The following is a 14,041-nucleotide window of genomic DNA, read 5'->3' as shown; positions in this document are numbered from 1 at the left end:
AAAGCCATTCCTGAATTTTTAATGACTTTTCACAGTCCTTTTAGATGCATCATAAATGCAATTTGATAATTGGCCCATTTATAACCTATATTAAATATTAGACTACTATACGGGAAACCAAAATTCACAACTCTATATCTAATACAGTTACATTCAGACATTTTAAGTGTCCAAATACTTTGTAGGGCCACTGTACTTTGCATGACCACGGTCCTGTGAGAATTGGCAACAATTGGGAACAAACTCCCATATTTTTGAATCGATAATAAGGCAGAAACTATCGGTCTTCCCACGAGACCCATTGTCTTGACACGTACATCATTCATGTAAATATATACCAGACACTGAAAATGGGGCATAAATCCCCCAGTCAAAATCATAATACTGTCACAACCACTTTTCCCTAACAACTGTATATCGACCAATTATTATATATGTTATAAAAATGCCTGAATGGAAAAACTATAACAAAAAGTCTGTTGAGCAGAAAAGACACATCATACAGTAGAAACTATACAATGCACAAATGAGTGAAAATAATAGGACGTTAGGTCTTTAAAGAGTCCCACTCTGAGATTTATTTTTACACTTTCTCAGTTATCCCGCTTCAGTGATGTGCTCCAGATTCATATTCTGTTGCCTTGAAGAATCATTGCTTCAGAGACATTGTTCAACGGCGAATGCCTTCCTTGCTGCACTAATATAGTGCAAAATAACACCTGGAATCAGAGTGGGACTTCCAGGAGAACGTGATTCGTCTGGTTTTCACCTTCCATAGAAAGGCTGCATCTTCTGTGAGCAAATGTTGTCCATGACGTACTGTAAGTGATATCTGAAGTTCACAAGTGTTCTCTCTGCTGTGTGTTTTGGCATTGTTTATTCAATAACTCCCTCCAAAAACATGAATCCTCTCAGCTGGGAAGCACAAGTCGGAAGAAAGTTGCTCTGATAAGGTCCTAGAGAGAAGTCCGACCAGTCGTAGAAGACCACTAGCTTGACCGCAGTTGCATAATTGACAAATGCTTGTAAGGAACTGAATAGAAACAAAGGCAGGATCTCACAGCATATGGAGATGTACGTAAAGGCTCTTCCAGAACAAGAACGGGACGTAAAAAACAAAGAATGGCGGTTTTCTTTTGTGGCTCTGGGATGTTTCTTGTTCCATGTTGGATTTGAGCGATGTGGGTCCAGTATTTGTGACGGTCAGGTATTCCTCATTTGGGGGAGTATTTAGGTGAATCTCAAAAACATGCCCAAGTCATACTTTACCCCCAAAACAAAAAAATGAAGCTTTATTTTAGGTCTATTTTAATGACAGATTAATAATGGCATTATTGTCTTCTGTAGAGCTGCTTCACAGCAGAATTTTACTTGTTTTTCATAATGAATGAACTTTACACAGTGATTGAACTGAAATGAATCAGTTGAATTGAATTGGATATATTTGCATCATTAATTCTGTTATTTTCCTGTTTATTACTGTGAAGCTGCTTTGAAACAAGTTTTATAAAGCGCTATAAAATTAAACGTTGATATGACTACAAAGGCTTTTTGCATTGTTACAATATTCTAATAACAGTTAAGCACATTTACCCTAAATTCTTATTGCTGTAATGTAAAAACTCTCTTTTACTATACTTTTACTATAACTCTGTTTTACTGTTTCAATAAATAAGTATTAATACATCATGGTAATATTAATTATATATCCTTTGATTTTTGTTGATTTGAATGGATATTTTTAATAAGAACCGCTATTGACAATACTGAGAATTACAAAAACTCTTAAATCGTCCAGATGCATTACAGTAAAAAAAGAATTTAGGAACTAATGTGATTTATTGTCATGAATAATGCAATAATTTTCTTTTAATCAAAAACATCATTTCTTATTTTGTTTTTCTTTCAATTTTGGGGGGTATAGTGTGACGCGGGCATGTTTGAGTGAGATTCACCCATTTTCAGAATGTCGATGATATTTTCATGACGATAGTTCTCAGAGAAAGGCTACATGTCCGCATCACCATCGTACGCCAGGGTCAAGGGTTTCAGTCGGTTATTGTTTTGTCTTCGCTGAGGTTTCTTTGGCTTTTTGCTGAGGACAAAAGAATCAAAATTCTATAATAACAATATGCTTGGTTTAAGAATTACTTTAGAATTACTTTAAGACCACATACACACTGCAGCAACGTAATTCTCTTCAATATAAAAAAAAAAATATATATATATTTGTTTTTTAAAATCGCACCTCTGTTGCCAGCAATTTACAAAAAATCCAGCAGCCATAAAAAAAATATTTTAAGCAATCACTATGTTGGGTTATTACGATATTTAGCAACTGTACTTTAGGCCATTCATTGCTGCAATGTATACTTTATCTTAGTATTTGAAAACACATGATATATCATATAAATACAGTATATATGCATATGCATTTTATGGCATATGGTACAAAAATGAAATCATGCAATGTGTAAAAAGAACAATGATTGATGATGAAAAATCATGATGATGACGGAAGAACTCAGTAATGACTTATGATGAAATATAATAGGTGCCCTAATAGGTGCACAACTATGTCAAGCGTCATTAAAGACCATATTGGCCAAATTAGTTTTCAGCATTATTGCAACATATGATCATAAAAAATTCACTGTTCAAAACCTAGTGAATGTCGGAATACCTAATCTGAGCCTAATTCTAAGGCAGAATCACATGTATGCATCACAGAAAAGGCAATCCAAAAATACATTATGACAGATCAGTGAAAATTTGATGATGGACAAAGTATAAATTATAAATACTTTTAATTCATTCAACACAAAAAAGTGTTGGAATAGAATTAACCCTATAAAGCCTACTGTATTATATTTGATACAGCTCACTAGGTTTTGCAACAGAGTTAGTTTCTTTATCTTTTTCTAAACCCTTAAACCATAGACAGGCAGCCTACCCGGGCAGCTCGGTGCACTGAGCATCAGAACATCAGAACAAGGCACAGACTGAGGCCGAGGCACTGGGAGAGGGGGCTGAGATGATGTCAGGAGATCAGGAGGCTGTTCCTCCGGCCTTTAACTGGCTCTTGACTCTTGACTCGGCTGCTGGCACTCAGGGCAGGTGTACATCAGTTCATGGGCGTCTTGGCCCATCCATACCACCGTACCATTGGCAGAATCTGGCGTCTCGAGCGACCGCTGGATGGCACAGTAACTGCTGCTCATGACGGCGAAGGGAGGCATGGATGATGGGATGCGAGTAAAAGAAAAACACAAGCAAACGAATGCATGTAGTGAATGAGAAAATAAAATGAGTGATGACGAAGCAGATGGAAAGTGGCGTCGCTCTTACCATGCGAGGTAAATCATTGACACTATAAACACCAGGAGGACAAAAGCTCCTGCCGCCACACCGTACACCCACGTCTTCAGTGTTCCATCTGAAGAGGAAAAGCGTTTATTTTTTAGCAAAATCAAAATGCAAAACTACATACAGAAATTGAAACTGAATATTCACCTGGTCTAAAGGGTTGCAAGTACCACGTGCGTCCCACGCGGCCAGGCTGAACCGTGGCGGGCAGGGTGGGGTTGATGGCCCGGCTGGTCTTCACATCGGTTTTCTTGTCCCCTGCGGTAGGGATTTCGAGCACAGGGATGGGCGTACATTGCTCCAGCGTTCCCTCAGCCGTGAGGACCTCAGTAAAGCCCTCCTCGCACATACATACGCCCTCCTGCAGGGGGCAGCAACAGCACACCAATACTATCATGCTTTCTGCCTCCTCTCAGAGCTTGACCCAATTTACACCCAACAGAGTGCTGTAAGCACCAGTCCTAAAACCCACTTCACGTTCCATCTTCACAAATTCAACAGTTTTTGGTTAAATGCTTGCAATAAGGTCTGTGGTCATATTCTCACGTTTTATTCTATGACATAAAATACATCAGTATCTAATGCATCATTTTCCTGTTATCCCTGTAAAGCTGCTTTAAACAATCTGTATTGTATAAAGCGCTGTATAAATAAAGGTGACTTGACTAATATGCCATGTCTAAATGGGATTACAGAGGTTGTTGGGGCCATTAAAGGTCATTACACTGAACTGGTAAACTCATCTACTTACTAGTCTACTTTTACAGCCTCATTGTGTTTATAATCGTGCTCTGGCAAACTAAACTCAAACTTTCCAAACTGTAGATTTTAGGTAGAGACTGGAAGAGAGCTGTGGTTTAGCAGTGGTGAAGGTGTCATTTATAGCCTAACTTTAGCTTTTCACCTCTGAAGATTATATATTTAGGCTTCAAAATGAATAGGCTAACAGTTGTGTTAATTTGTGAATATTATCTTTATGAACAAAGCGTGTAAGAATCATACACTTTTGTTGGTCACAGAGCTTAATTTCTGCAATGCTCTAAAGCCAATGAAAAAAAAAACCTATTGGCTTTTTGACAAGGGAACCAGGGTCATGCTAACTTCCAGGTTGGCCTACAAAACTATGTCATTCCTGCAGTAGTCTATTGACCAGGGAAATAAATGTTATCGCCCATCCATAGAGGAAAGAGAACATTCACAAACTCCTCTTTTTTGAAAGGGATTGAGGGTAAATTATCCCAAATAGCATGCACACAAAAATCAACTAGATGTATTATATTATTTGTGCAGCCATCATTTGTAAAACTTGTAAACTTAGTTAAAAAATAAAAGAGATCATTGATCATGTTTCAGAAATAAAGATGAACTGCACCCCCAAAAAACTAAAGTACAGTTTATGACTATGATTTTCTGTTACGTCCATTATAATAATTACAGCTGGAGCAACCGTCGGCAGTTACAGACACCCTGGCTGAGAATTACAGTAATCCCACAATCCTCTTGTGTCTTACCTCTGAGCAGAATGACTGTGGTTTGTTACAAAGTGGATCACATGACTGGTCCGCCCCTGGCAGTAGCGCTGAAGGGCATCCACCTGGAAGAAATAACAAGAGTAGAGATCTTTTTCAAGCTTTTGACAAAAAAGTTGAGCTGAAAAAAAGTTACGTACACCTACCAACCAAAGACGTAACAATAAAGTTACTCTACCTCGTTCAAAAGTATACTTTTCTATTACATCACTTGCATGCAATACTGCATATATTATAACCACTTGAAATCCACCATGAAATCAAAATAGACAATTCTTTTTTCTTTTTTTTATGGAATATTGAGGTATAATATATGATTTGTCTGTGCACATTTTTTTAATTAAAATAACTTCCCTTCCCTCTTGCAGCAACATCTCTTCTCTGATGATGTGTTTACATGAGGGCGGGGCGACCTGTCACTCACATGAGATCCACCAATAGCAAACCACAACCATCCAATCAATTCCCCATGTACAAAAATCAATTCTTATTCAACAGATATCCATCACACCAGGGAAAAAGACCATCACTACTTCTGTTTCATTCTGACTTGAAAAATAGTAATAACTGTACATATAATTATTCACTTAGTATTTACAAAATAAATCATATCCCACTGCTGCTAAACTTTAGGTATATATTACTTAACTGTCAGTTCTAATTTTACTCTGTGTACCTTGTGGTACTGTTTTATTTATTGTCCATATTATTGTTGTCTTTTTAGTCATCATGACTGTCTACTACTGTATATGTTTTACGAAGGAACTGTATTACATTCATATCCATTGCCATGTGATGTGTTAAAAATGACAACAAAATTGGCATTTTTGGGATACAGTATTCTAAGCAGTGTGCTCTTTTACAACTGTACACTAGTAGTTTAATCAGAAACTACAGAAAATGTGCACAGTACACATACTACAAAGATGCTGGTATGATGTTCTGAACAGTCTGCTTAAAACAGCACTTTGCTACTTCTTTTATAATTATTATGCATGCAGCTTTTATGAGCTCATTAATTCAGAAGCTACAATAATTTATTTTTTCACACTGCAGGAACGTTGAAAATGACCTATAGTGAAGGCAAAAAGGCTTTTAAAAGCATTGGAAAAACTGATAGGACCTAAGATGTGCACACTGCGTTATGCATTTATATACATTTTAACTTGAAAACTTGACGTTGATTTAAAAAAGTCCACAGACACATTATGCATCAACTAAACAAAGGTTCTGTGAAGGTTTGTATTGGTATCTGTCAACCCTCATTGGTAACTCATTGATGTGACTTAAAGAGACAGATGTAAAGTGGTGTTGTACAGCACCTGTGACGTTTATTCCATCTGAGCGTTGACACCAGATCAGCTGAGGACCGCCCATCCACTGGTACTCATAACACTCACCATCTATACGGAAATCAGCAGAATAAATACACATGCTGCAGTCGACACTTTTGGACAGCTGTAGAGAGACTCATTAAAGGTGTCGTCACACTCACATCCTGTTAAAAGCACTAAAATTATTAACCCTATAAAGTCTACTGCATCTAGATGATCAAAACTTTGCAAGTATGATCAAGTAGTATCAAATATGATCCATCAGACCTTTGGGGGAATGTTTATTAGTTCATCTCTCAGTCATTGTATTATATGTTTTGGCCCACACAATAAAAACCACAGAGCTTTGATCATAAAACTAAGCATTCAAATATCATCTTACTATGACATTATTGGCAGATATAGCGTGACGAATGGTATTTATATGCATTTTATTAAAATAGCCTGTTATACTGTTATTAAGATCTCGTTCGTTAGAAGCTATTTTATATGAAAATCATATTTTTTGGGCCCCTGAATAAAACTGAAGTGTTTTTTTCCTCCTCGAGTGTGGGCTCCATATTCTCACTACATTGTACTATATGCCTGATCTATCAAATATGATACTCAAAAAAAAAAACACATGCACATTTTTTTTTTTTTTTGTCTAAATACTCAATAAACTGATTCATTTCAAAATGTAAAAATTTCTTACTATTACTTAATATGTCAGGCTTTAAAGGGGTTCAATTGTGAACCAGCTGAAAAAGACTAGAGCCCAATTCCCATTGCATTCACACTGTCCCTGGCCTTAATAGTCAGTCTGTTAGTTATGTTGGGTCTCAGTTCATCATTTCAATCACTGTTGTAACGAATCGAGCCATAGACATCCAACTGCATTTCATGCACAATTCTTAAATGCATGTTAAATCAGGTGACGTGAAAGGTATTTATTCTATGTGGAATGAAATCAAAGTAAAGCAGTGTCTTTAAGCCAATGAGAGAGGAGGAGCATGTCTCACTGGTGCAGGGGCGGGACTGCCACTCCTGGTCGGGACACTGAGCGATGTTTTCTGGTTCCTGCGCGATGACGGCACGTGAGCGGACCTGCACCGGAGTGAAGTCCAAACGCTGACCCTTCACACACACTCTCTGACACGGGCTCCAGTCGGACCACTCCATCAGATAACAGTCACCTGAACAGATCAGCAGGAGAGTTGCCTAAAGTAGATGTCCACAAACAAACTCAATACAACCTGATAACAGCAGAAGTGCTGGGGAAGCTGCGAAACTATATTTTGCCATGCAAAGATTAATTTACAGTTTTTCAAGAGCAATTTGATTTAAATTGAGGTGGATACCCCCCTCAACCCCCAACAATTACTTGTAATAATTTAGATTACATAATTATCAGGTTATATAGATTTAAAACACGTTAACACAAAAACAATGTCAGCATCAAACCTGAACTAAAACTTTTATATTACATCAAATTAAACCAAAAAACATCTAGATTATAACTAAACTAAAAGCAATATTGCTGTACAACCAAATATGTTTAGACACACTTTAGATTAGGGTCCAATTCTCATTATTAACTACCTGTTCGACTTTTGCCTGAATAAACTCATAATTACTGCTTATTAATAGTTACAAAGTAGTTAAGTTTAGATATTGGGTAGGATTAAGGGATGTTAATGCAGAACAAGGCAATAATATGTGCTTTATCCAAGTACTAATAAACTTATTAATTACAAAAATAACAAAATATGCATGCTAATAAGCAACTAGCTAATAGTGAGAATTGGACCCTAAACTAAAGTGTTACCCTAAATATTTATAAGAAAAAGTTAAATGGCAACACTATTGAGTGATGAATCTATAATGAGTGCTTAACTTTTAACTAGTTATTCTAAACAGTTGAGCCGGGTTTGCATTTTTATGGGAATGTTTTTAAGATATTGTGATCATTTTTTAATTTTTCTTTTTTTATTATATCTATTTAATTCTATTTAAAGATCACATATAAATGAATTACTACAGATTGAACATGTTCTGATTTATATTTATACATATATATATATATATAAATTATTTGCTAATATTTTGCTATAATATACATTCATTTTAGTAAATTATATATTATATTCAATATACTAAGATGGCTTAAAAGGGTGTTTAAAAAAAATGATAAAAAAATCTATAGTGTTGTCATGCTATGCCTGGCTTGCAGTTTTTTTTTTTTTTTTTAAATCACAGTATTATTTCTGCTGTTCAAGATAGTTTTTCCCAATAACAGTTTGCATGCATTGACAGCACTCATAGATCAACAGTCCTGTGTGAATTTAGTCTGTTACCAGGGCAGGGTAAGGTGCAGGTCTCCTCCAGAACAATCATCTTATCTCCATCGACGGCCGGAACCAATCCAGCACAGAGATCTTCCTCTACAATGCTGCTCTTCCCATCGCTGGAGCCGTCTGATACGAAGCACGACAGGTCCCGGAAACGCATGCCCACCCCGCACACCACCTCCTACAACACACAGAGGTTTGAGATGTGAGTGCTGCGCAGTCATAAACACTTCCTAAATCCAAAGATCAAAAGGGGGATTGAAACGGAGGAGGATCAGAGAGAATAACAGAAGAGAAGACGAGGTTGACAGCGAGATTGGAAAACAAGGTGCTGGAAGAGTAAGGAGTTCCAGCGCGGGTTGTTATCGCATTCAGAGTGTGTTGCGTTGGCCGATTGAGGTGTTTAGCTTAAACTATTGCTCCGCTGTACAATACGATTCAATAAACACTAAACTGTTTGAATTTCATGAGTCACAATGGAGCTCAGCAGAAAAAAAAAGAACAAAGAGGAACAGATTAGATTATAAACTTCAATTTGTTTCCACAGGCTTATTTTACACATATGAAAATGCTGAGGTATTTCAATTTTATTCAGCAATGATGCATTAAATAGTTCAAAAAGAACACTAAAGACATTTATACTGTTACAAAAGATTCTGTTGAACTGTCTATTCATTAAAGAATCCTGAAGAATCCAGTTTCCAAAAAGATTTAGCAACATTGATAATAATAATACTTGTTTCTAAGCAGCAAATCAGCATATTAGAATGATTTCTCAAGGATCATGTGATCAAAATGCAGCTCTGCCATCACAGAAATATACATAAAAAAAAAAAAAAAAAGTTTGTTAAAGGCACAATACGTAAGATTTTTGGATTCAAATATCCCAAAACACTAAAACAATGTTGACTTGTGTACTTACATTATCCCAAATGTTTTCAACAAATGTTTAAATACAGAGAAATCAGCTATTTTAACCAGTGTAACGGTGCGCGTCATTGCGTCGCCTGTCAATGACGTCATATCCGCCTTACCCTCGATTTCCAGTGGAAACACCACAGACACTTTAATATATTATGCGTTTTATTAGACAGGCGTCTGGATACTTTTATCAACAGAAAACAAATCATTATTATATAGTTCAACACGGTTAGTCTTATTGTTGAATCTCTTGTTTTCTTGATTTACTGCGAGTAACATGTTTAATGTGTACTATTTAATGTGTTAATATGTACAATGCCTTTTGGCTAACATAGCATAATCAAAAGTGCTTTATTTGTAATAACAGTAATACAGCATTTAATCCACCATAAAGTATATATACAAATTATTTGCATGTCATTTAGTAACACAAGTCATCCAGCTTTTATTAATATATTCTAATATCAATCTAGCTTACTGCAATGTGCAACAAGAGTCTCATAGCAGCCACCTAACTAACGAACATAGTAATGATATAACAACTTTCAACACACTCAAATGTATTTTAGTATGATTGTTTTGACCTAGTTAAATAGCTGTGTTACCCCACAATTTTAATAAGTCAGATAAAGTGACCTGTATGAGTAGTAATTCAGCTGTTTCATTAGAATGAAATAAAGTAACGTGAATTTAAGCAATCAATAACTGTAACAAAGTTCAAGTTCAGGGACGAAGGAGACGGAGGTTAAACAATTTTTAATTGTAACTTTAATCATAAAACATGCATAAATAACAAAGTGAAAGGAGCGGCAGTGGCCGACTGCGGCATATAAGCGTAATTGAAACAGTACGCTCTCTCTGCGTCATACAACACGATACATTAGCTCATCCACGAACATGATTTCTGCCTGAGTCCCGTCAGATTGCTTTTTCATCGGCTGTGGAGGTCAAGACGACAACTCCCATGATTCCATGCTCATTCACGGAGTCATCAAGCTACGACTTTTTGTTTTTAAAAAGCGACCTCTAGCAGCGAAACTTTAACAGTAACAATATTTCACAATATTACCGTTTTGAAAAATCTTACCGGCCCCAAACGTTTGAAAGGTAGAGTACTTATGGCGCTTTTCCACTGCATGGTACGGTACGGCTCGGTTCGGTACGGCACGCTTTGGCGCTTTTCCACTGCATGGTACGGTACGGCTCGGTTCGGTACGGCACGCTTTGGCGCTTTTCCACTGCATGGTACGGTACGGCTCGGTTCGGTACGGCACGCTTTGGCGCTTTTCCACTGCATGGTACGGTACGGCTCGGTTCGGTACGGCACGCTTATGGCGCATTTCCACTGCATGGTACGGTACGGTACGGCTCGCTTCGGCTCGCTTTAAATGGTACCACCTCTGTTGAGGTTCCAAGCGTACCGTACCGGTACTAAAATGTGACGTGAAAAACACTGAAGATCACTGATTGGTCAGACAGAATCGTCACTACCAGTGTCATTGTATTTGCGACACGAGACCATGCACGAGACAAACCCGCTAGATTTAAATAGCCAGTAGACAACAGCCAACGCTGTAGTGTCTTGCAGTTAAAAAGTTTCTTGTAAACTGTTTCTTGCAGTCAGGGGCGGCGCCGGATAATTTTTAACGCATGTGCTGAGGGCACACACACACATATGTGTGTGTGCGTGTATATATATATATATATATATATATATATATATATATATAGGCTATATATATATAATTAATAAATGAGAAAAACTTGGCCACAAAATATTTAATATTCAATTATTTTAATGATCACAATTAAAGTTTTAATTTTATTAAATTGAACAAGCGCAAAATTCAGCATTCAATCAAATATTTAAAAAGACTTAATAATAATGTTATTTCTCTCTATAGGCGCGTTTACTACGAATATGGCGATCGTCAACTTCATCTTTGCCAGACACTGACAGAAAACACTATTTTATAAATAAAAATCAGTGCACGCGTCCCCGGATTTACAAACGCACATCTTGCTTGTTGCACGCACATTATGTCGAAATAACGAGATATTATGTTGAAATAACATTATTATTATTAAGTCTTTTTGAATATTTGATTGAATGCTGAATTTTGCGCTTGTTCAATTTAATAAAATTAGGCCTATATATAGCCTATATATATAGCCTATACTATTAATAAATGAGCAAAAATTGGCCACAAATTATTTAATATTCAATTATTTTAATGATCACAATTAAAGTTTTAATTTTATTAAAACGCGTGCACTGATTTTTATTTATAAAATAGTGTTTTCTGTCAGTGTCTGTGCATGGCAAAGATGAAGTTGACGATCGCCATATTCGTAGTAAACGCGCCTATAGAGAGAAATGCACATAATGGATTACATAAGAGAGTAGCCTATTTCTTTTTGTTTTGAATTATTTCGTTTAAAGACATTTCAAGCTTTGTGTATTTGAGGATGAGATGCGCTCCAGTTAACGTACAATGCAAGTGACCGCTCGGGCGTCTCAATGGTTAAATTGTCTATTTTGCATCTTATTCAATCCAGGCAATTGTTTGATGAAAAAATTATTAAAATTAAGATACAATTTATACAAAACGAAATTCACTTTAAAGAAAACAAAGTGAACAAAACTTAATGAAGTGGTCAAAATTATGTCTGACTCGCTCCATGTCTCTCTACTCGTCTCGTGCTGTTCACTTTTCATAATCAACATAGGCAGATGGAAAAAAATAACATAACATTAACATTAAATGCGCTTTTTTAATGGCAGTAGTTTAAAACAGTAGGCTACATTAGGCCTAGACTCTCTATTTGTAAAGATTGCTGCACATTCATTTAATTCTGAATTTTGCACACACAAGTTGAAAGGCATTTGTTCAAATCAAGTTCACGGATAATTGTGCGTGTATTTATTAATCATTATGATACTAAAATCATAAAGTAGGCTATGCTATGTACAAAAAATCAGATGAGCCCAGAATATGAACGCAACGTTTAATTACACGTTAAGAATTTTCCTTCCATATAGTAAACCATTATAAGAACGTTTAATTTAATTTAAAAACATCCACATGCCGAGAATCAAGAGCACCATCCCCTGTGTTGTGCGTTTGAAATGTGGCGCGTTTACGATGATGTCATGGCATTAGAGGCGGCAACTATAACGATCAGTCCCACCCAGTTTGAAGCGGTACTAACTGCAATGGAAAAGCAACCGAGCTAAAGCGAACCGAACCGTGCCGTACCGAGTCGAGTCGTACCACGCAGTGGAAAAGCGAAGCGTGCCGAACCGTTCCGCGCCGAGTCGAACCGTACCGAGCCGAACCGTGCCGTACCATGCAGTGGAAAAGCGCCATTATAGTCGATTTAATAGATTGTACTGTTGTGTACCCTTAGAGTGGATAGTTTGACATGTCTTTTGAAAACATTTCCAGTGACAAAAACTGAAAAACATGGATTGTGAAAAATAAACTTGACCTAGAACCTTCACAAGTCCGAGTTCACCAAACTTGAACTTGAGCCGAAAGACTTCTTTTAATGTGCTTGCATTTCTGTGAAGAAGTTTCTTCTTGCAGTGCTTAAGTTCAAGTTCGATGAACTCTCATCTGTAAATTTACATTGAGCCATTCGATCTATAAGAGAATGCAATGGAAAAAGATGAAATGAGAGACCTCAACACGGCACTCTGACCACGGGCCGTACTGCCATCTGTAGCAGGGTCGCACAGGACAGGGTTTCCACTGCTCCATCTGAGACGAACACGGCCTGCCGTCCCCCTGAGACGCCTGAACCACCGCTCGCCTCCGCCACATCTTCCCTGAAGTATCGAGACACACGACAGACAAATGAGTTTGAGCTTCGCTTCCACAGAGAACAAGATCATTGAAAGGAATAGTTCACCCCAAAAACAATTGTTCTGTATTAGAGTAAAAAATGGAAATGTGTTTGTTTTTTTATCAATACTTTATAATTATATGTTAGAAGAGATTTTTTCTTACACTACTGTGCAAAGGTTTAAGGTCAGTAAGATTTTTGAAAAGTCACTTATGCTCACCCAAGGCTGCATTTATTCATTTTAAAATGTGAAATATTATTGCAATTTAAAATAACTGTTTTCTATTGTAATATATTTTAAAATGTCATTTATTTTTGTGATGCATAACTGAATTTTCAGCATCATTACTCCAGTCTTCAGTCACATGATCCTTCAGAAATCATTCTAATATGATGATTTGCTGCTCAAGAATGTTGAAGACAGTTGTGCTGCTTAATATTTTTGTGGGAACACAAAAAATTAAGTGTTTATGATCAATTGAAAGTTCAAAAGAAGTGTTTATTTGTAACTTTTGTAACATTATAAATGTCTTTACTGTCACATTTGATCAATTGAATGCATATCTGCTGAATAAAAGTAATTCAAAATTTCAAATTTCAAAAAATAAACAAATGAATGAATAAATAAATAAATAAATAAAACACTGTCCCAAACTTTTGAACAGTAGTGTACATTATGACAATGAAAATAAAGTCAAAAACTTTTGCTTTT

At 36.5% G+C, this 14,041-nt stretch overlaps 1 protein-coding gene across 2 annotated transcripts in view; it reads right to left on the bottom strand.

The window, feature by feature from the left end:
* Window positions 1–1,885: 1,885 nt before the first annotated feature.
* The window catches only part of thsd7ab (thrombospondin, type I, domain containing 7Ab), a 117,021-nt gene continuing 104,865 nt past the window's right edge, over window positions 1,886–14,041 (bottom strand). For both annotated transcript variants that reach the window (XM_084435529.1, XM_084435530.1), the window contains exons 21-28: window positions 13,167–13,312; window positions 8,566–8,740; window positions 7,231–7,404; window positions 6,218–6,298; window positions 4,878–4,960; window positions 3,514–3,727; window positions 3,349–3,436; window positions 1,886–2,095 (exon numbers count right to left, since the gene is read on the bottom strand). In XM_084435529.1, the coding sequence (XP_084291655.1) occupies window positions 2,008–2,095; window positions 3,349–3,436; window positions 3,514–3,727; window positions 4,878–4,960; window positions 6,218–6,298; window positions 7,231–7,404; window positions 8,566–8,740; window positions 13,167–13,312 (1,049 nt within the window). In that variant the 3' untranslated portion in view covers window positions 1,886–2,007. The remainder of the gene's footprint in view (window positions 2,096–3,348; window positions 3,437–3,513; window positions 3,728–4,877; window positions 4,961–6,217; window positions 6,299–7,230; window positions 7,405–8,565; window positions 8,741–13,166; window positions 13,313–14,041) is intronic.

This window comes from Rutilus rutilus (genome assembly GCF_951802725.1).
Source record: "Rutilus rutilus genome assembly, chromosome: 17".
NCBI lineage: Eukaryota > Metazoa > Chordata > Actinopteri > Cypriniformes > Leuciscidae > Rutilus > Rutilus rutilus.
This window is presented reverse-complemented; position numbering and strand designations above follow the sequence as displayed.